At 43.5% G+C, this 24,782-nt stretch overlaps 1 protein-coding gene across 4 annotated transcripts in view; it reads left to right on the forward strand.

Annotated features, from left to right (window-relative positions):
* Positions 1-24,782, forward strand: part of LOC139550708 (solute carrier family 12 member 7-like) — a 41,979-nt gene that overhangs the window by 520 nt on the left and 16,677 nt on the right. For 2 of the 4 annotated variants that reach the window (XM_071361800.1, XM_071361797.1), the window contains exons 2-8: positions 19,322-19,416; positions 19,630-19,761; positions 22,761-22,907; positions 23,156-23,210; positions 23,380-23,510; positions 23,733-23,974; positions 24,234-24,445. In XM_071361800.1, the coding sequence (XP_071217901.1) occupies positions 19,322-19,416; positions 19,630-19,761; positions 22,761-22,907; positions 23,156-23,210; positions 23,380-23,510; positions 23,733-23,974; positions 24,234-24,445 (1,014 nt within the window). Of the gene's footprint in view, positions 1-19,321; positions 19,417-19,629; positions 19,762-20,220; positions 20,299-22,760; positions 22,908-23,155; positions 23,211-23,379; positions 23,511-23,732; positions 23,975-24,233; positions 24,446-24,782 lie in introns of those variants that run through there. The other 2 variants (XM_071361798.1, XM_071361799.1) reach the window with 2 other exon arrangements.

Below are 24,782 nucleotides of genomic sequence, written 5' to 3' on the forward strand. Positions count from 1 at the left end.
AATCAATTCCTGAGATGTAACAAAAACAAGTGAGGGCTTTCTGAGATCTTCCTTGCCTTTCGCTCTCTCTCTTTCTCTTTCCACCTCTCACTCTTTCACTCACTCAATACATTCACACATCTTTCTTCCTCTTAATGTGAAATCAATATGGATAGTAGTCTGTTATCTTCCAAGGTTTCTCAGCCTTACATTCCACAGTTGAAGTCACTGCCAAAATGCCACTCGTCTGTCAAGTATTAACTTGCTGTAAACCAGTAGAGCTCCACTGTTCTCTTCCTGTTGGAAGGGAGAGTGGGTTAGGGTTCGTTTTTTGAAATGTCACAGGCTGACTGTGCTCTTTACTACTGTAACTATACTATTTTAGTATTTGCATATGGCATTCTTGTAAAAGCGTAGTAATCTCAGATTCTGAGGTGTTTTTTCACTTGTGTAGCTTTAAAAAATATATTTATTGAGGAAAGAGGCCTTTTTGATTGTCTGCTGTCAGCCCTCACTGACTTTGTATGGAAGGGATATCTATTCACGGGGGGGATTATATACTCCAGATGTTTGTTTGTTGGAGTGTGTGGATGTGTTTGTGCTTGCGTGGGTGTCTGCCTGTGTTTTTCCTAAAAAACTCTTCCCCCCCATTAAAAAAACTGTAGTATTTACTGTAGTGTTTTGCGTACATGACTAGTATAGTATAAATACTCTAGTATTACTATAAATAATTACTATAGTATATACTATAGTTTTTTATGTTTTTGTGGACATAACTGTAGTATTTACTATAGTGTTTTATTTTATCATCTTTGACATAGAAGTGGGGACTTTCTCCTTGAGGAAACCTACTGGACAATAGTAAAAGAGCACATTTCCATAACCTGTAGGAAGATAAGACTGGAGTCTGAATGGATAGTTCAGAGCTTCTGCTCTTCTCCCGAGTGGCGCAGAGGTCTAAGGCACTGCATCTCAGTGCAAGAGACATCACTACAGTCCCTGGTTCGAATCCAGGCTCTTATCACATCCGGCCGTGATTGGGAATCCCATAGGGCGGTGCACAATTGGTCCAGCGTCGTCCGGGGTTAGGCCGTCATTGTAAATAAGAATTTGTTCTTAACTGACTTGCCTAGTTAAATAAAGGTAAAAAAAATAATTGTAAAAAACTGTAAGGAACACAATATATGGTCTATACTTGGCATGTAGGTTTCCCACTCATGGGTGGCACAAATTAGGATATGGGGGATGGGAATGGGTGGGGTATATTCAAAGTAAATACTGTGGTATTACCATAGTTAAAAAGCTGTAGTGTTTTTGTGGAAACTGTAGTGTTTTTGCAGACAATACTGTAGTATTTACTACAGTGTTTTTTTTGCGGATAACGTTGTAGTATTTAATATAGTATTTTACATTACGTTATAAAATTATATAAATATATAAATTATAATGCAAAAATACAACACACACTCAAGAAAAACAATCACATTCATCAACAAAGAGGTCCTCAATCAACACTGAACTTCCCGAAAGGCACCAGAACATCCAGTTGTAGGGAACTCTGAAGATTGTTCCGTACACTGGGTGGGAAGAAACTAAAAGTCTGTAGCAACAGATGGAATTTCCAGAGTTAGCCATCCCTGTGATCGGGTATGGTAACTCGCACTTCTATGGGCTTTATAAATTAATTAAAGGCAGTGTTTCATTTTACGCAACGTCAAAGGGCCCTCTTTGACGTTGCGTAAAATCCTACTTTATGATTGAGCAAGCAGTGATTTGTTACTTTCCCTCTGGCCAGTTCAGTTAAGTGAGTTTAGCTTCCAGGTGCCACCACTGCTGCCTGAGTGGGGATATGAGATATTGGAATACAATATTGTCCTCACAAAGTGGTAAGGAGGGGTCAGAGAGGTCAGGAGCAGTACAAAAGGTCACTGAGGAAGGTAGAACTAGTGCTTGTGTATGATCATTTTTGGAGTAAAATTCTATGGGATTTACAGTACTTTGTTTTTGGCAATTGTAGTGCCCAATTGAGTAAAGTCAAACACAAACCTTTCTTTAAAACTAAGAAATGGTGCCTTCATTTAAATCTAGCAGCAGATTAACATTCCCAGTGTCACTGAGAGTGGAGCTCTTAACCTTTCTGGCTGCTGTTTCTAAAGGCAGTACAGTATGAGTCACACAGGATACATGTAAGGGAAGGCTATGGGCTGTGGTCACTTTTGGGCTGTAGTCAGCATTAGGAATGCTCCACTCAGTCCCAGATTACCAGCTCTATCTGTGTTACATCATGTGCTCTCCTCTATGTTCTCACGCCAACAGTACCTGTACACAGTGCTGTCTCCACAAAAAACATCCAGTATAAACAACTTTTTTCCAAATGGGCTGCCTCAGGGTAAGGCTTCACAGAATTGTTTTTCTTTAACTGACATTATGGGTCTCTCCCTGAAATGCACTAAATACTGTATACTGTCCATAAATGCTTTTTTGTTTTGTCATAAAACTTTACTTCACCAAAGTCATAAAACCTGTGGGCCAAGTGCAACCATTGAATGCCACCAGATTATCGCCACCTGATCTCTACTTAAACCATCAATACGCTCTAAAATCACCCGCAAAGCTGATCTCAATTTCAACCAACATTAGCCAGGTATTTACCATTCCTAACGCGGATGTCGAGGATGTCTTAGTCTTGATTGCAGCCCAAATGTATTTCTCTCACTATTTCGCCCTCTGGTTAGTATTATCATCAGAACAATTTAGTCCTACTTTATGAGCATTCTAAGGGTGATTTATCTATTTGACAATCATCCCATTCAACTGAAATTAAGTATTTCCTCATGTACCACAGCAAATCAACTGAAGCAATTTACCAAATACATTGTATGAATAGAAAACTGTTCTACTCTTATTATTTTATTTGTTTCCAAGTTATGTCATCCATTAAATATAACTGTCTTTAAAATAAAATAGTCTGATATGGTCATTTCTTATCAAGATCGAGGGTCAGTCCATACTTGAAATGTGTAACTATCTCAACTAAATCATGATTGAGTTATGTAATCAATATTTTTTATCAAATTAAAACGTAGTCTATAAAGTTATTTTGAATGGCATATATTATATTATTTTGCCATTTAAAGTTAAACTTAAAAAAATATATAGACCTACTATTTCTATATTTTTATACTTAAATAAGTATTTTTACATTCATCAGCCTTACGGTTTCCGATGCTCCTACTGGGTTGATATTTCAATGGGAGCGGGAGTAGAGAATCTAGACCAGCTGTCTGGTATCATAATCACTTGACACGGTAACACCAATGAGAGATCAACTGATCTGCTGGTTTGTCCTTGTGTGTTTCTAGTTGCAATCATGCTTAGTTTACCCTGCAGGTTGCAATCGAGCCTGTCTTTCTAATCCAGTATGTGGATTGCCAAACATATTTGAGTCTATGTTAATTTCATTCAGTGAGCCTGAGTCTGAGGCAGTGTGAGTGGCTTGTCTGGACAAGACAGGACAGTTACCCTGTCATTCATAATTGTGTTTATCATTGAGGAAGACTCTGGCCTACTTCCTTTTTGGAGATTTAGGATGCCAATTGAGCTACAGAACCATGGTAGGCTACATGCTAATTATTTTTGACTTAACTTTGCTTCCTGTTCTGAAAACTACCTCCATTGACATGCCAATTAAACTTCAGACAATTTCAGACTTGGGATGAGGATGAAATTACCATCTGTTGGGCATATCTTTTTTTCTGTGTCTGTGTTCCTATAGAGAGAGAGAGAAGACAGAGGGGCTCTGTGGTTACAGTCAGGCTAACCACACTGTTTGTTTAAAATGTGATCTTCCAATCAATTTCTGTGACAAATGTTGTCTCTGCACTGAGTTACTGTAGGTTCTTATCCTACAGTCGTGGCCAAAAGTTTTGAGAATGACACAAATATTAATTTTCACAAAGTCTGCTGCCTTAGGTTGTATGATGGCAATTTGCATATACTCCAGAATGTTATGAAGAGTGATCAGATGAATTGCAATTAATTGCAATGTCCCTCTTTGCCATGCAAATGAACTGAATCCCCCAAAAACATTTCCACTGCATTTCAGCCCTGCCACAAAAGGACCAGCTGACATCATGTCAATGATTCTCTCGTTAACACAGGTTGAGTTCGAATAACAGACTGGAAGCTTCAAAATGAGGGTGGTGCTTGGAATCATTGTTCTTCCTCTGTCAACCATGGTTACCTGCAAGGAAACACATGCCGTCATCATTGCTTTGCACAAAAAGGGCTTCACAGGCAAGGATATTGCTGCCAGTAAGATTGCACCTAAATCAACCATTTATCGGATCATCAAGAACTTCAAGGAGAGCGGTTCAATTGTTGTGAAGAAGGCTTCATGGCGCCAAAAAAAGTCCAGCAAGCGCCAGGACCGTCTCCTAAAGTTGATTCAGCTGCGGGATCGGGGCACCGCCTAATACAGAATTGGCTCAGGAATGGCAGCAGGCAGGTGTGAGTGCATCTGCACGCACAGTGAGGCGAAGACTTTTGGAGGATGGCCTGGGGTCAAGAAGGGCAGCAAAGAAGCTGGACCTTCTCTCCAGGAAAAACATCAGGGACAGACTGATATTCTACAAAAGGTACAGGGATTGGACTGCTGAGGACTGGGGTAAAGTCATTTTCTCTGATGAATCACCTTTCCGATTGTTTGGGGCATCCGGAAAAAAGCTTGTCCGGAGAAGACAAGGTGAGTGCTACCATCAGTCCTGTGTCATGCCAACAGTAAAGCATCCTGAGACCATTCATGTGTGGTGTTGCTTCTCAGCCAAGGGAGTGGGCTCACTCACAATTTTGCCTAAGGACACAGCCATGAATAAAGAATGGTACCAACACATCCTCTGAGAGCAACTTCTCCCAACCATCCAGGAACAGTTTGGTGACGAACATTGCCTTTTCCAGCATGATGGAGCACCTTGCCATAAGGCAAAAGACCTTAATCCCATTGAGAACTTGTGGTCAATCCTCAAGAGGCGGGTGGACAAACAAAAACCCACAAATTCTGACAAACTCCAAGCATTGATTATGCAAGAATGGGCTGCCATCAGTCAGGATGTGGCCCAGAAGTTTTACCCCCTTTTCTCCCCAATTTTCGTGGTATCCAATCGCTAGTAATTACTATCTTGTCTCATCGCTACAACTCCCGTACGGGCTCGGGAGAGACGAAGGTCGAAAGCCAAGCGTCCTCCGAAGCACAACCCAACCAAGCCGCACTGCTTCTTAACACAGCGCGCCTCCAACCCGGAAGCCAGCCGCACCAATGTGTCGGAGGAAACACCGTGCACCTGGCCCCCTTGGTTAGCGCGCACTGCGTGGCCCAGAAGTTAATTGACAGCATGCCAGGGCGGATTGCAGAGGTCTTGAAAAAGAAGGGTCAACACTGCAAATATTGACTCTTTGCATCAACTTCATGTAATTGTCAATAAAAGCCTTTGACACTTATGAAATGCTTGTAATTATACTTCAGTATTCCATAGTAACATCTGTCAAAAATATCTAAAGACACTGAGGCAGCAAACTTTGGAAATTAATATTTGTGTCATTCTCAAAACTTTTGGCCACTGTTGAAATCCTGTTCACAGGACACTGCGGGCCAACACACAGTCATTCTGAAGCTCCTTAAAGGTGGCTACAAGCTCCACTCTGTCGATAGACGTGCATGCATGTGTAAGGGCGGAGCCAGGTTTTTGGGGGCAGCGCTCACTTCTGTCCACATCGTCGTTGCGTTCCACCCAGAGAGGAAGTCTGTCTTGTGTAGTACATATCTACTAGGGGGTTGGGGAGCCAGAGTAGTTTACCAAGCAAGAGGGTCCTTGTGTGGTGTATGTCCACTAGGGGTTAGCCAGAGTAGCTTATGAAGCAAGGGTCCTTGTGTAATGTATATCCACTAGGGGGAGACAGAGTAGCTTACCAAGCAAGTGGGTCCGAGGCACTCTAACTGTAGCTAGCAACAACATTTAAACTTCCGGATCCAGTGTTATATGCCTTTTTGTTGACGAATACTATTTAGCTAGCTACATGTCTGGCTAGTGCTGGTGTTCTATGCATTACGACGCTACTTGTTAGCCACAGAAGCAGATGCAATCATGTCTCTCTAAGAATTGCAATTGCTAGAGCTTGAACAGCGAGTTGAACTGCTCTTACTAAGAGAGGACGATGGAGAATACATGTCTCTTGTCCAACCTATGTGAAACATTGACGAGGAAAGACCTTTTCAATACTTTTGGATGTCGCTTGCCCCTTATCTCACACAAGAGAAATTTACAGCTTGCCCGTAAGTGCTGCAGAATGGCTGTCTGTGTCTTGCTGCAAGTTATAAGCTAGGAATCTGTACAGGTTGTACCATTGTCACGGAAGTGTGCCAGGCTATCTGGCATGTCCTGAAGGAGGATTTTGTTGCTTATCCTTCCGTGGCAAAATGGGCAGAAATCGTCAGAGTTTGGGGATCGTTGGAATTATCCGTTTTGTGCAGGAGCTGTCAACGGAAAACATATTTTCGGATGCGAGCTCCAGCGAACTCGGGCAGCGAGTACTACAACTACAAGGGCTTTTCCTCAATAGTCCTGATGGCAGTCTGCAAAGCAAGGTACCGCTTCACCATGATCGACATGGTCGGAAGGGAGATGTGGGAATCCTCTCACAAAGAAAGTTCGGCTCCCAACTCATTGCATTCCAGCTGCCGCTACCAAGACCAGAGTGCTTGCTGGGGACCCAAACACAGAGCCCATATGTCTTTGTGGGAGATGAGGCATTCCCTCTGAGGGCAAACCTGATGCGACCATATCCAGGTAAGATACGCTAAATACATGTGACTATACATATGATGTGAAAAGAATAAGAGGATGGAGGCCTACAGTATGTCCAAAGCATAGGCTACACAGTTGTTACAGTACACATTTGATAGCTTTCATGTTCCTGTTCAATACTAATGGAGTACGCTTCTTTTATTCAAAGGTTCTTCAAGCCTTGATGATGCCAAGAAGATTGACAACTACCGCCACTCAAGAACCAGATAAATATTTTGGGATCCTTGCTGGAATATGGAGGGTCCTGGGACGAGCTCTTGAGGTTGCCTCAGAGAAAGCTGAGACCATTGTGAAGGCCTGCATGGCCCTCCACAACTACCTTTGCACCACAGACACTACAGACACTGACAACACGGTACATCCACCCCACGTTTGTTGACCACTCCACAACGACTGGGGACCTGCGTCCAGGAGAGTGGAGACAGGTGGTAGAAGGGGACACCAGCTACCTGGACTCAAGAAACATGTCGGCAGACAAGGCAACCAGTGTTGCTATAGACGTGCGCAACAACCTAGAGAACTACTTCCTCACACCAGCTGGTCAAGTGTCGTTCCAGGATGCTGCGATCACGGGTGGCACCCTACAGTAAATGTTGGAGTGTGGTTTGCAAAACATGTGCACATATGTTCTCTTCTTCTGGTTGATTACTGTTTTATATGTCATGTTGTGAGCTCCACACTTTGTTTTGCAGTTGGATTTGGCTGTTTTACTTATTCACACTTTACAAATCACATAGTCTACCATAATGACAGTTACTTTATCCTTGTGTTTTAGTTTGTAATATATTTTTGGGAAGCTAGACCCTTATGAAATTGACCTAACCTTGTGTTATGTGTAGTGGCCTTTCAATTAATGGCTGTTCAGCTGTAGACAATAAGGCTAGACCCTGGAGCCATTTACCTAATTAACATAATACAAGGTTGTACATAGTCATGTGAAGTGACCTTTTAATGGAGACCTTCCTGCTATGGTACATGGGTGAGAATGGCTGTCCAGCTGTAGATATTAAGGACAGACCCCCAAGACATGAACCTCATCTACAGTTGAAGTCGGAAGTTTACATACACCTTAGCCAAATACATGTAAACTCCGTTTTTCACAATTCCTGACATTTAATCCCAGTAAAAATTCCCTGTCTATCGTAAATAATAGATGAAATTGAAGACGGGATGATCTGTGTTCAATACCGGAGGAAAACAATGTGTAGCATGCTTTCTGGTCACGTGCCTATAACAAACAGTACACTTCACTGGAGCCTCATTCTGAACATGGCTACTTTTTCATTCTCAAAGGAAAAACCTCAACCAATTTCTAAAGACTGTTGACATCCAGTGGAAGCGATAGGAACTGCAGGAAGGTCCCTTAGAAATCTAGATTCCCAATGAAAACCCATTGAAAAGAGAGTGACCTCAAAAAAAATTAAATCTGAATGGTTTGTCCTCGGGATTTTGCCTGCCAAATAAGTTCTGTTATAGTTACAGACATGATTCAAACAGTTTTAGAAACGTCAGAGTGTTTCTATCCAATACTAATAATAATATGCATATATTAGCATCTGGGACTAAGTAGGAGGCAGTTTACTCTGGGCACACTTTTCATCCAAACGTGAAAATGCTGCCCCCTATCCTAGAGAAGTTAAAGGCAAAGTCAACTTAGTGTATGTAAACTTCTGACCCACTGGAATTGTGATACAGTGAATTATAAGTGAAATAATCTGTCTGAAACAATTGTTGGAAAAATTACTTGTGTCATGCACAAAGTAGATGTCCTAACCGACTTGCCAAAACTATAGTTTGTTAACAAGAAATTTGTGGAGTGGTTGAAAAACAAGTTTTAATAACTCCAACCTAAGTGTATGTAAACTTCTGACTTCAACTGTACATAGCTCATGTACAAAGCAGAACAAGTTTACTGAGTGACTGATTCAGAACAGTAATATGTTCTGCAACAAGTACAAATAACCAGACAAAGACATTTGCAGACCTTTTAGATATTTATTTTACGATCGTAAGCGGAAATATCAGAAGGAAAATGGTCCAATATAAAACACAATGTAAAACACAGGTGAAAAGTGTGATGAAAGGGAAAATAAGAGAAAAAACACAAAGTAAACAGCAGTAAATTACCTACCACCTTAACATGTGAATGGGAAAATAAGTAAATATTTAAAAAACTACTACCTAAATATGATCCCCAATCAGAGACAACGATAAACAGCTGTCTCTGATTGGGAAGCATACCAGGCCAACATAAACCATTAATCACCTAGATAACCCACCCTAGTCACTATCATGCCTCAACCAACATGGAGAATAAACAGCTCTCTATGGTCAGGGCGTGACAGTACCCCCCCCCAAAGGTGCGGACTCTGACCGCAAAACCTGACTCAATAGGGGAGGATCCAGGTGGGCATCTACGATGAATGACACAGGACGTCGGGTGCGGCTCCGGTGCGGGGCGAAGTACCCACTCCGCTCGCAGATACTTCATCCTCCATGGCGGCTCTGGTGCGGGGATCGTCGACGGAAGCTCCAGGCCATGGATCGTGGCAGGAGGAACCGGACCGTAGATCGTCACAGGAGGCTCTGGACTGAGAACCCCTGCTGAAGGCTCCAGACCGCCGACCGTAGCTGGAAGCTCCAGACCGCGGACCGTCGCTGGAGGCTCCCGACCGCCGACCGACCGTCGCTGGAGACGCCGGACCGCGGACCGTCGCTGGAGACGCCGGACCGTCGCTGGAGACGCCGGACCGGGAACCGGGAACCGTCGCCAGAAGCTCTGGACTGGGAACTGTCGCCGGAAGCTTGGTGCGTGGGGCCGGCACTGGTGGTACCGGGCTGATGACACGCACCTCAGGGCGAGTGCGGGAAGAGGCACAGGACGTACTGGACTGTGGAGGCGCACTGGAGACCTGATGCGTGGGACCGGCACAGGTGGCACCAGGCTGATGACACGCACCTCAGGGCGAGTGCGGGGAAGAGGCACAGGATGTACTGGACTGTGGAGGCGCACTGGAGACACAGTACGTATGGCCGGCGCAGGATATACTGGGCCGTGGAGGCGCACTGGAGGTCTGGAGCGTAGAGCTGGCACAACGTGTCCTGGCTGGATGCTCACTTTAGCCCGGCAAGTGCGAGGCGCTGGCACATGACGCACTGGGCTGTGAAGGCGCACTGGCGATACAGTGCGTAGAGCCGGCGCAGGATATCCTGGACCTAGGGGACGTACTGCAGACCAGGAGTGCTGAGCCGGCACAACCCGCCCTGGCTGGATGCTCCCTTTCGCACGGCAAGTGCGAGGAGCTGGCACAAAACGCACTGGAGACACAGTACACATCACAGCATAACAAGGTGCCTGACCGGTGACACGCTCCCCACGGTAAGCACGGGGAGTTGGCTCAGGTCTAAACCCTGACTCCGCCAATCTCCTCGTGTGCCCCCCCAAACAATTTTTGGAGCTGCCTCTCGGGCTTCCGTTGTTGATATAACTCCTCGTATCGTCGCCGTTCCGCTCTCGCTGCCTCCATCTGCTCCCTTGGACGGCGATACTCTCCGGCCCTTGTCCAGGGTCCTTCTCCATCCAGGATTTCTTCCCATGTCCACTCCTCCTGGCCACGCTGCTTGGTCCTCTTCTGTCACATTCGTCATAGTAATCGGACCAAGGCGCAGCGTGCGTAGAGTTCCACATCTTTTAATAAACAGAAACTCACCAAACAAAACCACAAACAAAACGTGACGCTACTGGTGTGCACACAGGCAACTAACTGCAGACAAGATCCCTCAAACACAATGAGGAAAATGGCTACCTAAATATGATCCCCAATCAGAGACAACGATAAACAGCTGTCTCTGATTGGGAAGCATACCAGGCCAACATAAACCATTAATCACCTAGATAACCCACCCTAGTCACTATCACGCCCCAACCAACATAGAGAATAAACAGCTCTCTATGGTCAGGGCGTGACAGTAGGGTGCTCAGTCTCACTCGAGAACGAATGGAGTGGGGATGCTCAGGAGTATTTCTGTCTGTAAAAAAACAAGGAGGATGTACGCCCCTTTTGTGATGAAAAACGACATTGCAATGCTGTGCTACGCTCCGTGCCCCCCGTCTTAGTGTGTGAATTGAGTTTAACACTCAATAATTTGCCTATACCCTTGGGGCATTCAACTGTTGTGTTACTGCCTGTCACAATAAGAGCCCAATACAGAGCTCTACAAACACAAGTCCTCTGCCATGTCGTCTGTATGCATGTGTGATGGCATTCAACTTTGACCTGTTACTTGTAGCTACTGTCATTTGCATCACCATTCATAACAATGGCGCTCTCACTCTGTTTTGTCTCTGTCGTTCTGGGTTGAAGATATACAGTATTTTGTTCTCAGTGAACCTACATTATGTTGGATATCTTGTTTACAGTAATTGAACATACTGGTAGTTGTTATCATATAGTCTTATGGTGTTCTGCATGGTGTTACATGATATTGTTGTCATATGTCAGATAAGAGAATATCTGTCTTTACTGTAGACATGGTCTACTCAGCTGTACCTAATAGCTGTATGTCATGTGATCGGAGCAGATAACAACATAGTTATTATTCATTTATCTAGGTTACTCTGAGAGAGGAACCAAAGAGAATGAGAGTAAATTGAGACGACAGTTGTTGCCTGCCTACTGTTTTGTTTCCTAGGCCCTAGTGTTCCATTTCCCACAATCCCCTTATAATCCCCTTCCCCTCCAGGTTCCTATCCCAGATATTTAGTGGCGTACAGGATGTCAAAAGGTTATGACGCAAGTGGACTGTTGGGAGCCCTTTTTATGTGGAAATAGTCCTCCTTTCAGGAAAAGGATGTTTGTGTGTGATGCTTGAAAGCTCTCTATTAAAAGTACAGTGTTTCCCACATTGTTCTTTCATTCAGGAAAAACACACTCAGTGTCAAGAGACAGTCATCCCTTTTTTCTATTTATCAATTGGACTTTGTCAAAGACTTTGGTCATGAGGCCTTAACGTGTATTCCAAAAAACATCAATTATAACGACACAGGGCGAGACCCAGATGCAGACACCGTGTAACGATGTACGCTGAGAGTCGGGAAGCAAGTTCAGGGAGTGAATACTTTTAATAAATAAATGAAATAAATAAATGAACAAAACAAGAAACACAAACAGCGCACCGACAACAGGAACAGAAACAATGACGACTGGGGAAGAAACCAAAGGAAGTGACATATACAGGGCAGGTAATCAAGGAGGTGATGGAGTCCAGGTGAGTGTCATTATGCGGAAATGCGCGTAACAATGGTGACAGGTGTGCGCCATAAACGAGCAGCCTGGTGACCTAGAGGCCGGAGAGGGAGCACACGTGACAGTACCCCAACGCGCGGCTTCAGCTGCAGGACGCCGACCAAGATGATGATCCCGGGGATCAGGAGCGGACCGGTCACCTCTGCTAAGGCGAGGGATCCTGCCTATCCGGCTAAGGGCGGGAGCATGACGAGAGAGCATACGTGACACACAGGAGACAGATGGTTCGAGTCTCTGATATTTATGAAAATACAAGGGGCAGGCAATAGGCAGGTCGAGGACAGGCTTCTAGAAGTTCATTAACCAGTTCAGAGTACGAAAGGTACAGGGCGGCAGGCAGGCAGGCTCAAGGTCAGGGCAGGACGAATGGTCAGGCAGCCTGGCTAAGTGTCAGGACAGGCAGAAAAGGTCGGAACCGGGGGGGCTAAAAAACAGAGACTAGGAAAAATAAGAGCACGGCAAAAACATGCTGGTATGCTTGACGAGACGAACTGGCAACAGAGAACTCAGGTATAAATACGCTGGGGAAGATGGGCGACACCTGGGGGGGGGGTGGAGACAAGCACAAAGACAGGTGAAACAGATCAGGGTGTGACCGAAATAGGAGAGCACTCCAGTAAATAAACTTAAATTGACATATTTTTATTGCCGCCCAAACATTTCAGGTATGAACCCTTCTTCAGTATGCAAGGCAATGGCAGTCAATGTCACAACAAGACCACACAGGTGGGAATAACATGTATTCCAATGTAAGGTCCATTGATTAATATGCGTGAATGAAACGGAATTAGAAAGGACATTGTTGGCTAATATGAGTGGTTTCAATATGTATTTATGACCTTTATTTAACAATCTTACTGGTGGATATAGGCCTAGAGGAGAATTACGTGTTTGAGAACTAGAAGCCAAGTGAAGGTGCTGAAGGTGCCCGCTGGTTGCAGTCCACATCGTCACACGTTCTCTCTGTGACTTTTCCACCCACTGTTCATTTTTTAAACTTTACCTGTAATTCTGTTTCCTAATTTAGCATCTGCACTGTTCTTTCAGTAAATGTTTTTTTCTTGTGTGTGTGTGGAAATTGTTAAAAGTAGTCCTCATGCATATAGTTGTATGGTTGGTTTAACTTTACAATCACTGGTTTTGTTGTGGCATACATTTTAAAGTGAAATATCTGAGACTCAGCGTATTTCCGTTACTGTGGAATTGCCCTTTAGTCCAAGTTCTGTTGCTAATAAAAGTGTGTCTGATCAAGTTACTGTAGCTGCAAAGAGTGTCAATAAGCTTTAATTCTGAACGCTTGAATCAGAACTCTTGTGAAACGGGGACCTCTTTTGGCAAGGCTTTTCAAAGCGTGGCATGTGGGATAGAGCTTTTCATTGAAACATAAGTAGTAACCTCATCTAATAGTGTGCTGTGTCCTTTGAAATATGGCATCAGATGTGCTAGTCATCACCACGGCAGACCTTTCAATGTCACTGTCAGAGGCCCTTCAGGTCCATGTTATTTATATGCCAGACAACAACTCAGCAGTCTATTGACTTTGGTGTGGCTTGCACTTTTCACTTCCCAGAGGATTGGGTGTACATGGATGGATTATTTCTTCACGTCCTCTGTCTCAGCTACTCCATAATGATTTCCATTTGAGCTGTTAAATGTAAAAAGTACAGAAGACTCGGATTACGTTTGAGGATTTTTGCGGCCTGTATACTGTGTACACACTTTTTATGCTAAGCTAATAGCTGAGTGGAATAAATGTGTCAAATCAAATTGTATATGTCACAATCACGTGTTTAGCAGATGTTATTGCGGATGTAGCAAAATTCTTGTGTCTCTAGCTCTAACAGTGCAGTAATACCTAACAGTAATATCTAACAATTTCACAACAATACACACATCTAAAGTAAAGGAATGGAATTAAGAATATTTAAATATTGGGCGAGCAATGTCAGAGTGGCATAGACTAAGATACAGTAGAATAGGATAGAATACAGTATATACATATGAGATAAGTAATGCAAAATATGTAAACATTATTAAAGTGACTAGTGTTCCATTATTAATGTGGCCAGTGATTCCAAGTCTATGTATATAGGGCAGCAGCCTCTAATGTGCTAGTGATGGCTATTTAACAGAATTTAACAGTCTGATGACCTTGAGATAGAAGCTGTTTTTCTGTCTCTCGGTTCCAGTTTTGATGCACCTGTCCTGACCTCGTCTTGTGGATGATAGCGGGGTTACCAGGCCGTGGCTCAGGTGGTTGTTGTCCTTGATGATCTTTTTGGCCTTCCTGTGACATTGGGGGCTGTAGGTGTCCTGGAGGGCAGGTAGTGTGCCCCCGGTGATGCATTGGGCAGACCACACCTCTGGAGAGCCCTGCGGTTGCGAGTGGTGCAGTTGCCGTACTAAGCTGTGATACAACACGACAAGGATTCTCTCAATTGTGCGCGCGCGCGTGTGTGTGTGTGTGTGTAGGGTCATGCTCTGTAAGCTCATTGAGCTGTGTTTCAGGGCACAGAATTAAAGTAGCTAAAGCTGCACCCACCCCCTCCCTTCCCCTCTCTACCCCTCTCCCTCCTCTACCCCTCCCTCCCTCCAGTGAATGGATGAGGGGTCAGGAGCGCAAGGGCTGATGCTGCTCCACTGCCTCCAGACAGGACAGAGAAAGGATGTCCACAACTCTGGAGCAGCTGATTCCCAGGGCACCAAAGACACAACCAAATCTGCTACAGAAAGCTACCTAGCGCAGAACAGACAGACATTCATAGAGAACTGTGTTACACAGATTCAAGTCAACTCAGTTGAAGGGGGGCTAGGCAGAGCAGACTGAGGTCTGTAACTACTGAGGTTTACAGTAGCATACTGGAAGAGTGTTGTGGACCCCAGCTGCACCTCCCCTCTGGTATGGAGCTTGGGGAGGGTTCACGACGATCAGGTGAGCTCATCTGTGTGATAAACCCTATGAAATAATCAGGCTAATCATATTTGCATATTCATAATCTGGTCTGTAGTAAGAATTTTGCTCATGACCACAGCTGTTTGTCTTGTTGTGGAAGCTTTGGTTAAGCCATCATCATGTATGTGTTTGTTAGATCTGTCCTTGTGTATTGTACTGTAGTTGTTAGTCTGTGGTACGTATATCTGTGTTTACATTAGTGCTGGGGGGGACCGAGGGTTAAATATAGGGATTTGATATCTCTCTGTGTCTGTGCGTCTTACCTTCAGGCTCAGGTGTGCTAGGCTAGGCAGCTTATGAATCTGCCTCTGTGGAGGCTTAACGAGTTATAAACAGCTCTCATTGTCATTTATTATCATAGAGGCCGCAACACTTCACTTCACACTACCTGATGAGATTGTGTTGTTGTGTGGACAGATTTTTCAACATTTGGGTGGCTTTAAATAGTGAAAATGTCTGTTAAATCAGCCAAATGGTTAATATTTGAGAGAGAGAGATTTTGTCTACATTGGAGTTAAATTAAGATATTCCTAGTGTCTGAGATTCTTACCTTGAAGTTATTCACTTAAGCCAACGGCAAAATGTCTTATCATACAATTTGGCAAGTACTTCTACTGTACTGTTCAGCGCTGTTCATCTCTGTCAACAGAACAAACATACTGTAAATCAATAGGATTATCTCCCAGAATTAATGCATAAACCTGAACCTGTCCACCTCCCTAGATTGACACAGTGTCAGCTCTCCTTTGTCTAATTTATCGATGTAGCCTGATATAACTGGTACCTATGCCTTCCCTGTGTGTGGAATGAACAGAGCAGATGGTGATGGATGGTTCTACCACTGCCCTCGTTTTCTCTTCGGAAGACTGGCTTGCTTTCCTCAGCCTACTGTAAAATGTCCTGGCTGTCTGTCAATTGTATTTAGTGTGCTAGTTTTGCTTTGCCAAACTCCTGTCGTTAGAAACAGCGACTGTGGAAAGAGACTACCCACTGGAAACAAACTGTTTGAATCAACATTGTTTCAACGTAAATTGTCAACGTATTGTGATGTGGAATCTCTACCTGGAAAAAATATATTGGATTCGAACCACAGGATTATGTCATCATTGTAACCAATCTTTAGCATAGACAAACCTTGTAAAATATGTTGAATTTTAACCTTTGAAACAATGTCAGATCTTCAACATTATATCCACTATATGTATATCATCACTTTTGCTATACAGTAAATAGCCTATTAACTTGTCGTCACGTTAACAAATTAAAAGTTAAAGAATAGGATTAAGCCATTGGCTCAGATAAAATTATCCAAGCATTATACATGGTATGATAAAAAGTATGTGGACAACATCATGGGCATTAATATGAAATTGGTTTCCCCTTTGCTGCTATAACAGCCTCCACTCTTCTGGGAAGGCTTTCCACTTGATGACGGAACATTGGAAAGGGCCTTCCCCAAACTGTTACCACAAAGTTGGAAGAACATAATCGTCTAGAATGTCATTGTATGTTGCAGTATTGACATTTGCCTTTACTGGAACTAAGGGCCCTAGCCTGAATCATAAAAAACAGCCCAGACCATTATTCCTCCTCCACAAAACTTTACAGTTGGAATAATGCATTCGGGCAGGTAGCGTTCTCCTGGCATCCGCCAAACCCAAATTCGTCCGTCGGACTGCCAGATGGTGAAGTGTGATTCATCACTCCAGAGAACGCGTTTCCTCTGCTCCAGAGTCCTATGGCGGCGAGCTTTACACCACTCCAACCGACACTTGTCATTGCGCATGGTGATCTTAGGCTTGTGTGCGGCTGCTCAGCCATGGAAACCCATTTCATGAAGCTGCCGACGATCAATTATTGCGCTGACTCCTAGTGAGTGTTGCTACCGAGGACAGATGATTTTTATGCTCTTCAGCACTCGGCGGTCCCGTTTTATGAGCTTGTGTGGCCGACCACTTTGCGGCTGAGCCTTTGTTGCTCCTAGATATTTCCACATCACAATAACAGCACTTACAGTTGACCGCGGCAGCTCTAGTGGGGCCAAAATTTTACAAACTGACTTGTTGGAAAGGTGGTATCCTATGATGGTGCCACGTTGAAAGTCACGGAGTTCTTCGGTAAGGCGGTTCTACTGCCAATGTTTCACTATGAAGATTGCATGGCTGTGTGCTCGATTTTATACACGTGTCAGCAATGGATGTGGCTGAAATAGCCGAATCCACTAATTTGAAGGGTTTCCTACTGTAACTATAAATGTCTTCTTATGCAATCATAGAAACCGTGCATGTCTGTGGAGATCTTCACAATAATAATCTGTGCAGAATCTCGAACAGCATTGATCACTTGCACTATGTAATTTTTATATAATCTCAACTGCAATCCAGGTCATTTGGTTGTTGTAACGTATACGCTTGGAGTCAGGAAGAAAGTGCCGAAGGTGAGTTTAATGATGAGAGACGGCAGATAAACAAAACAGGAGACGCATACTGACCAAAACCAACACGGCCTAATGACTGAGGCTACTGAGGGTTAACTAAAGGGAGAGTAATCAAGGTGATGAGATCCAGGTGTGCATAACGATGGGGAGCAGGTGTGCGTGATGATAGTTGCCAGGACTGGTGGTTAGTAGACTGGCGACGTCTAGCGCAGGAGTAGGCGTGACAGTTGTGCTATTAGAAGAAGCACAGTGATAAAACATTAAGTCAGGGTTTCCCAAGCTCAGTCTGCGGGGCCCCAAGGAGTGGACGTTTTGGTTTTTGCCCTAGCACTACACAGCTGATTCAAATAATCAACTAATCATCAAGCTTTGAATCAGCTGTGTAGTGTTAGGGCAAAAACAAAGATGTGCACCCCTTGGGGTTTGGGAAACACTGTATTTAAGTTGTTGTATAAATATCTGAAATTGTATTCCATTTGAACTTGTGTTTTTAAATGGTTGAAAGCACAGTGATAACACATTTGAGAATTCAACAAACTTCTGGCTGTTTTTGAGTGGATGAATAAAGGTTGAATGTCACGATCGTCGTAAGGATGAGACCAAGGTGCAGCGTGGTAGGCGTACATATTCCTTTTAATAAATAAACACCGAACAAAAAAACAACAAAATCAACGAACGAAACGTGAAGCTATACAAATAGTGCTGACAGGCAACTAAACATAGACAAGATCCCACAAACACAAATGAGGAAATGGCTACCTAAATATGAACGCCAATCAGAGACAACGATAAACAGCTGCCTGTGATTGGGAACCATATCAGGTCACCATATAAATACAAAAACACCTAGATGACCCACCCAAGTCACTATCACGCCCCAACCAACACAGAGAAAAAACAGCTTACTATGGTCAGGTCAGGACGTGACATTGAAATCTCATTGATCAACGTCTCAATCAAATATTACCCAATTTCCATGTTGGAATTACGTGGTGTCTCCATTGTGTACTGTAGGACAAACTAAATATGTATTGCAAAGAAATCCAATGCTTGAGAAATTGTGCACTTTTCATTGAAACCCACTTGGGAAGTAACGTCCCATCTCATTTACAAGGAAGTCTCTGTAATGGAAATGGTTGATATGTTGTGATGATTAATAGCAGATTGTCTGCTGTTATAGGCCTGAATACTACACTTCATAATGAGATGACAACATTGAAATGTTCCTTATCACTGCATCTCACCTCTTATTTTACACCAGGTGGGGAGCAATCATGGGAAAATAACATTGTAATACAGTATCACAAAAAGAGAAAGTTTTGTTCAGGGTAGTTTGTCCTTATTCATTATACTGTACAGGAGATCTCCAGTGTCATTCTCATTGACCAGTGTCATTAGCTGCACACGATAGCATTGATTTCTCTCTTCACAGCATAACCCCATAGGACATTACTATGGAAATGACAATCAACATGACTTTGTCTGGACTGTAGAGGTTTTCTTTATCGGTTGCAGAGGAAAGTGGTGTTTGTGTTGTTTCATAAGAGATGTAGTTCAAAGAATTTGCAATATTTTGGTACCATGAAATCAATAAGATACCATGAAATCAATAAGATACCATGAAATCAATAAGATACCATGAAATCAATAAGATACCATGAAATCAATAAGGTACCATGAAATCAATAAGATACCATGAAATCAATAAGATACCATGAAATCAATAGTGATTGGACAGAAAAGTTTAGTAGAGATGTTTTCTTTCTCCTTTTCTGTTGTCTCCCAGGAGATGTCACTCCCAGAGAGAGCAGCCCTTTCATCAACAACACTGACCACGACCAAGAAAACTACTACGATGGCAAGAACATGGCTCTCTTTGAGGTAATCCACATGTCAAGGCTTTTGATATCATAATGTAATTCATTACCACATAGGTTTCATGCCACTTTAATGTAAAGTGAGAGCTACGTGTTTACATGGATTATATTGTAGGGTACATATCATCCAAACATTTGTTGCTTTTGTTTGTTCTGTACTTGGATGTCTTCAATGCCATGACGTCCCGATTCAATGTCGTTGTATCCTTATTGACAGGAAGAGATTGAGAGCAACCCCATGGTGTCCTCCCTCCTCAACAAGCTGGCCAACTACACCAACCTCACCCAGGGGGTCACTGAGCATGAGGAGTATGAAAATGAGGAGGGGGTTACAAAGATTAGAGTCAAGGTACGGACCACATGACCGTTGTGCATTATTGAGAAGTTCTCCTGGTGGGTACTTTGTGGGAGACCTCGCTAAAGAGGTACAGTAGTAGACAGACATTCTATTAACTGTCAATCCACTTGACAAGGACAATAACATCTATATTATTGTGCATACCAACATGAGTTGACTAGGTTAGTGTGGTAGCTATGCAACAGCACCTCTGAGAGCAGAGCGCTTGTGAGAATATAAAGCCGCATTCTTCTGACCAACCAACCAAAGAAATACTCCTACTGTTGCTATTCAGCGTCACAGCACCAACACGAGGCCACAGAAACCAACCATGCCTCTGTCCCCTGACAATTACCCCAGTACCTCTCCCTGCTGGAGATCTGATTGGCTCAGGGGGGGGGAGGTTGTGGAGACAGAGTGGATAGTGAGGATGCCACTCCAGGTTGTGAATGGTCTATGAACAAGGGCCACATTGACCCTGGTAAAAAGGCGTATAGGAGAACCAACAGCAGTATTGAGAGAGGGCTGTGTTGTGTTATGGGACATATGGTATGTACTGTATTCATGCAGTGTCTTTGTGTGTGAGTGGGGGGGGGGGGGGCTGTCGATGTGACGTGTGTGTGAGGGGGGGGGGGGGGGTTCTCTGATCGTGAAAGAGTGGGGGCCGTTGCACCTTTGGAGTATAACAGGGGGTGCTTATGTCATCAGGCGGTGGATGACACATTGGAGTTGTTCATTTATCCTGTGGTGATCGGGTAATGGATTGTATGGCTGAAATGAAGTCCTGCAGATCATTGTTAAGGTAGCCTGTTACTGCACACTGTGTAGCATTATGTTTGACTGTTATATTTGGCTATTCATGCTTTCCAAACTGTACAAGCACACAGAGCAAATATAGTATAATTTCACTGAATAGTTCTGTTGTTAATTTCTCTGGAGAACTGCGAAGGACTTCAAATACTTTACTGTTATGACATATGAGCATGAGTTGGGCATGCGGAAAATAGGCTGGGCACTGAGGAAAGATTCTCTACTGATGCTTTGTTACTGATGTCTTGTTACTGATATTTTGTTACTGATGTCTTGTTTCTGATGATTTGTTACTGATGTTTTGTTACTGATGATTTGTTACTGATGTTTTGTTACTGATGTCTTGTTACTGATGTCTTGTTTCTGATGATTTGTTACTGATGTCTTGTTTCTGATGCTTTGTTACTGATGTCTTGTTACTGATGATTTGTTACTGATGTTTTGTTACTGATGTCTTGTTACTGATGTCTTGTTTCTGATGATTTGTTACTGATGTCTTGTTTCTGATGCTTTGTTACTGATGTCTTGTTACTGATGTTTTGTTACTGATGATTTGTTACTGATGTCTTGTTACTGATGTTTTGTTACTGATGATTTGTTACTGATGATTTGTTACTGATGTTTTGTTACTGATGTTTTGTTACTGATGTCTTGTTACTGATGATTTGTTACTGATGTCTTGTTACTGATGTCTTGTTACTGATGTCTTGTTTCTGATGTTTTGTTACTGATGATTTGTTACTGATGTCTTGTTACTGATGTCTTGTTTCTGATGTTTTGTTACTGATGTTTTGTTACTGATGATTTGTTACTGATGATTTGTTACTGATGTCTTGTTACTGATGATTTGTTACTGATGTTTTGTTACTGATGTCTTGTTACTGATGATTTGTTACTGATGTCTTGTTACTGATGTTTTGTTCGAAGGACATTGCAATGTCTTTTAGCAATACATTTGACTACTCGTTGTCTGAAAAGCCAATGCAAACTGTATCCTAATACAGTTTGCATTGGTGAGTCATGAATCCTGCTTCACCATCTAGTAGTGCGACTGACAAATCGGGGTTTGGAGGATGCAAGGAGAACGCTACTTGCCCCAATGAGTAGTGCCAACTGTAAAGTTTGGTGGAGGAGGATTCCTTGCTTCCAACTTTGTGGCAACAGTTTGGGGAAGGCCCTTTCCTGTTTCAGTATGACAATGCCCCCTTGCACAAAGCGAGGTCCATACAGAAATAGTTTGTCGAGATCGGAGTGGAAGAACTTGACTGGCCTGCACAGAACCCTGACCTCAACCCCATTGAACACCTTTGGGATGAATTGGAACGCCGATTGCGAGCCAGGCCTAATCGCCCAACATCAGTGCCCAACCTCACTAATGCTCTTGTGGCTGAATGGAGGCAAGTCCCCACAGCAATGTTCCAGCATCTAGTGGAAAGCCTTCCAGAAGAGTGGAGGCTCTATTGGCAGCAAAGAGGGGACCGACTCCACATTAATGCCCATGATTTTGGAATGAGATGTTTGACGAGCAGGTGTCCACATACCTTTGGTCATGTAGTGTACACACAACAAGTAGGTCACATGGGGGAGGGGTGTTGTGCCGTGAGGTGTTGCTTTATTTGTTTTTTGAAACCAGGCTTGCTGTTCACTTGCACTATATAAGATGGAAGGGAGTTCCATGGACTAAGTGTGTGTGTCAGTGCTGTGTGTAAGTTGACTATGCAAACAATATGGAATTTCCAACACATTAATGTTTCTTTTATAAAAACAAGAAGTGATGTAGTCAGTCTTTCCTCAACTTGTAGCCAAGCCAAGAGAGACAGGCATGCATAGTATTAATATTAGCCCTCTGATTACAATGAAGAGTAAGACGTGCCGCTCTGTTCTGGGCCAGCTGCAGCTTAACTAGGTCTTTCTCTCACAGCACTTGACCATATGACTGGACAATAATCAAGATAAGAGAAAACTAGAGCATGGAGGACTTGCTTTGTGGATTGTGGTGTCAAAAAAGCAAAGCATCTTTTTATTACAGACAATTGACCTTGTATTCTCAGGTGTATTTTACAAGATTGTACAATATTGTATTGTATGCTGTATTGTGGCATTACAGTACATCTTACAAAGCCCTGCTGTACCATAAGCTGACTCATGGTAATCCTACTGTACCTCTCTTCTTCCCTGGCCCTCTACGTTGGCACCTCCAGAGTCCTCAGATGGGCACATTCATCGGCGTGTACCTGCCCTGCATGCAGAACATCCTGGGAGTCATCCTCTTCCTGCGTCTCACCTGGATCGTTGGCACCGCCGGCATTTTGGAGTCTTTCGCCATCGTCGTCATGTGTTGCACCTGTGTGAGTACTATGTAATAATACAAATGGAGTACTAAGGTGTGAGTACTAAGGTGTGAGTACTATTGAGCTTAACTACTTATCTACAAACACTCCTCTGTTTTGGGGAGTTCAGGTACTAAACTGTGGTATTCTCTGCCAATCTTAGTTCTCTCTGCCATGAATGAAGCGGTCTCATTTTGCTCCCTGAGGACATTGTAACCATACACCCACCAATGCTAGTCTTTTGTATTTTTTTTTCTCTCTTACAGACCATGCTGACAGCGATATCCATGAGTGCTATTGCAACAAATGGGGTAGTGCCAGGTAATGTCAGTTCAACTTCAACTTATTTTCCACCTTGAATAAGAAACCTCAAACTCTGCTTTTATGGTTATTTAGCACTATATCACTATTGCATTGGAGCTATAGTCTGTGGCTGACTTCTTTTCCTTTCCAGTCCTTTTACCCGTATCTGTTCTCTTGCCCCATGCAGCCGGAGGCTCCTACTACATGATCTCCAGGTCTTTGGGACCAGAGTTTGGTGGGGCTGTGGGCTTGTGTTTTTACCTGGGAACCACATTCGCTGGCTCCATGTACATCCTGGGTACCATTGAAATCCTTCTGGTAAGGATAAAACAATGCCTGGTCGTGATATAGAAAATACACAATGTTTAGAGGCAGGAGTTTTTCATTACCACATGACTCTTCCAGGAATTGGTACCTTGTAACAGCCTATAACAATGGCTTAGACTTTTTCCTGGACATGTCACATGGGCCAGGAAAACTCTTGGCCCAAACAATGTTTCATGAAGGTAGTGTCCGAGCTTTCTCCTATTCTTGTTCCAGACGTACATCGTGCCAAACGCTGCTGTGTTTGTGGCGGAGAAGAAGGAGGGCGAGGCGGAGGCCATGCTGAATAACATGCGTGTGTACGGGACTTGCTGCCTGGCTCTCATGGCTCTGGTGGTGTTTGTGGGAGTCAAATATGTCAACAAGCTGGCCCTGGTCTTCCTGGCCTGTGTGGTGCTCTCCATCATGGCCATCTACGCCGGAGTCATCAAGACCGTCATAGAACCACCAGACTTCCCGTGAGTTAGATAGTTAATCTATAGACACAGGAGATGCTTGTGTCTATGTTTGTCTGGTCAGATTCATATTCACACTGTAAAGGACCATCATCAGTCATCTGATCTTATAGGGCTGAATACTAACGTGATCACACATTGATATCAGTGAGACAGATATTTATAGACTCTTTACAGCGGTTACAGTGGCCAAAGGGGAAAAGATTCTTAGTTCTTTATACAAGAAAATATCCTGATGAATATATGTATATATTTCCCACAGAATCTGTCTCCTGGGGAACCGTTCCTTGCAGAACCACAACTTTGAGAAGTGTGTGAAGACAGAGGTGATCAAGAACGTGACGTACACCACTAAGCTGTGGGAGCTGTTCTGTGACAGCCGCCACCTCAACGCCACCTGTGATGAGTACTTCACCCTGAACAACGTCACTGAGATTCAGGGCATCCCAGGCCTGCTCAGTGGGGTCATCAAAGGTCAGTGGAGCAACAAGACAAATTTCTCAAAAACAACATTGTTGTGTGGTAATAAAGTTATCTGATTCTGTGTCAGAGGACACTTATTGGCACTACTACTACTTGCTTACTACTTACTCACTTACCAAATGATTATTGGCATATTTTATCAAAGCCGTATCATCTGGTTTGATCAACCTGGGGCTCAAAGGAAGTCAAACTAGTCGGGGCATGGACTCTACAAGGTGTCAAAAGTGTTCCTCAGGGATACTTGCCCATTTTGAGTGCAATGCTTCTCACAGTTGGGTCAAGTTGGCTGGATGTCCTTTGATTGGTGGACCATTATTGATACAAACTG

This window comes from Salvelinus alpinus, chromosome 23 (genome assembly GCF_045679555.1).
Source record: "Salvelinus alpinus chromosome 23, SLU_Salpinus.1, whole genome shotgun sequence".
Classification (NCBI taxonomy): Eukaryota; Metazoa; Chordata; class Actinopteri; order Salmoniformes; family Salmonidae; genus Salvelinus; species Salvelinus alpinus.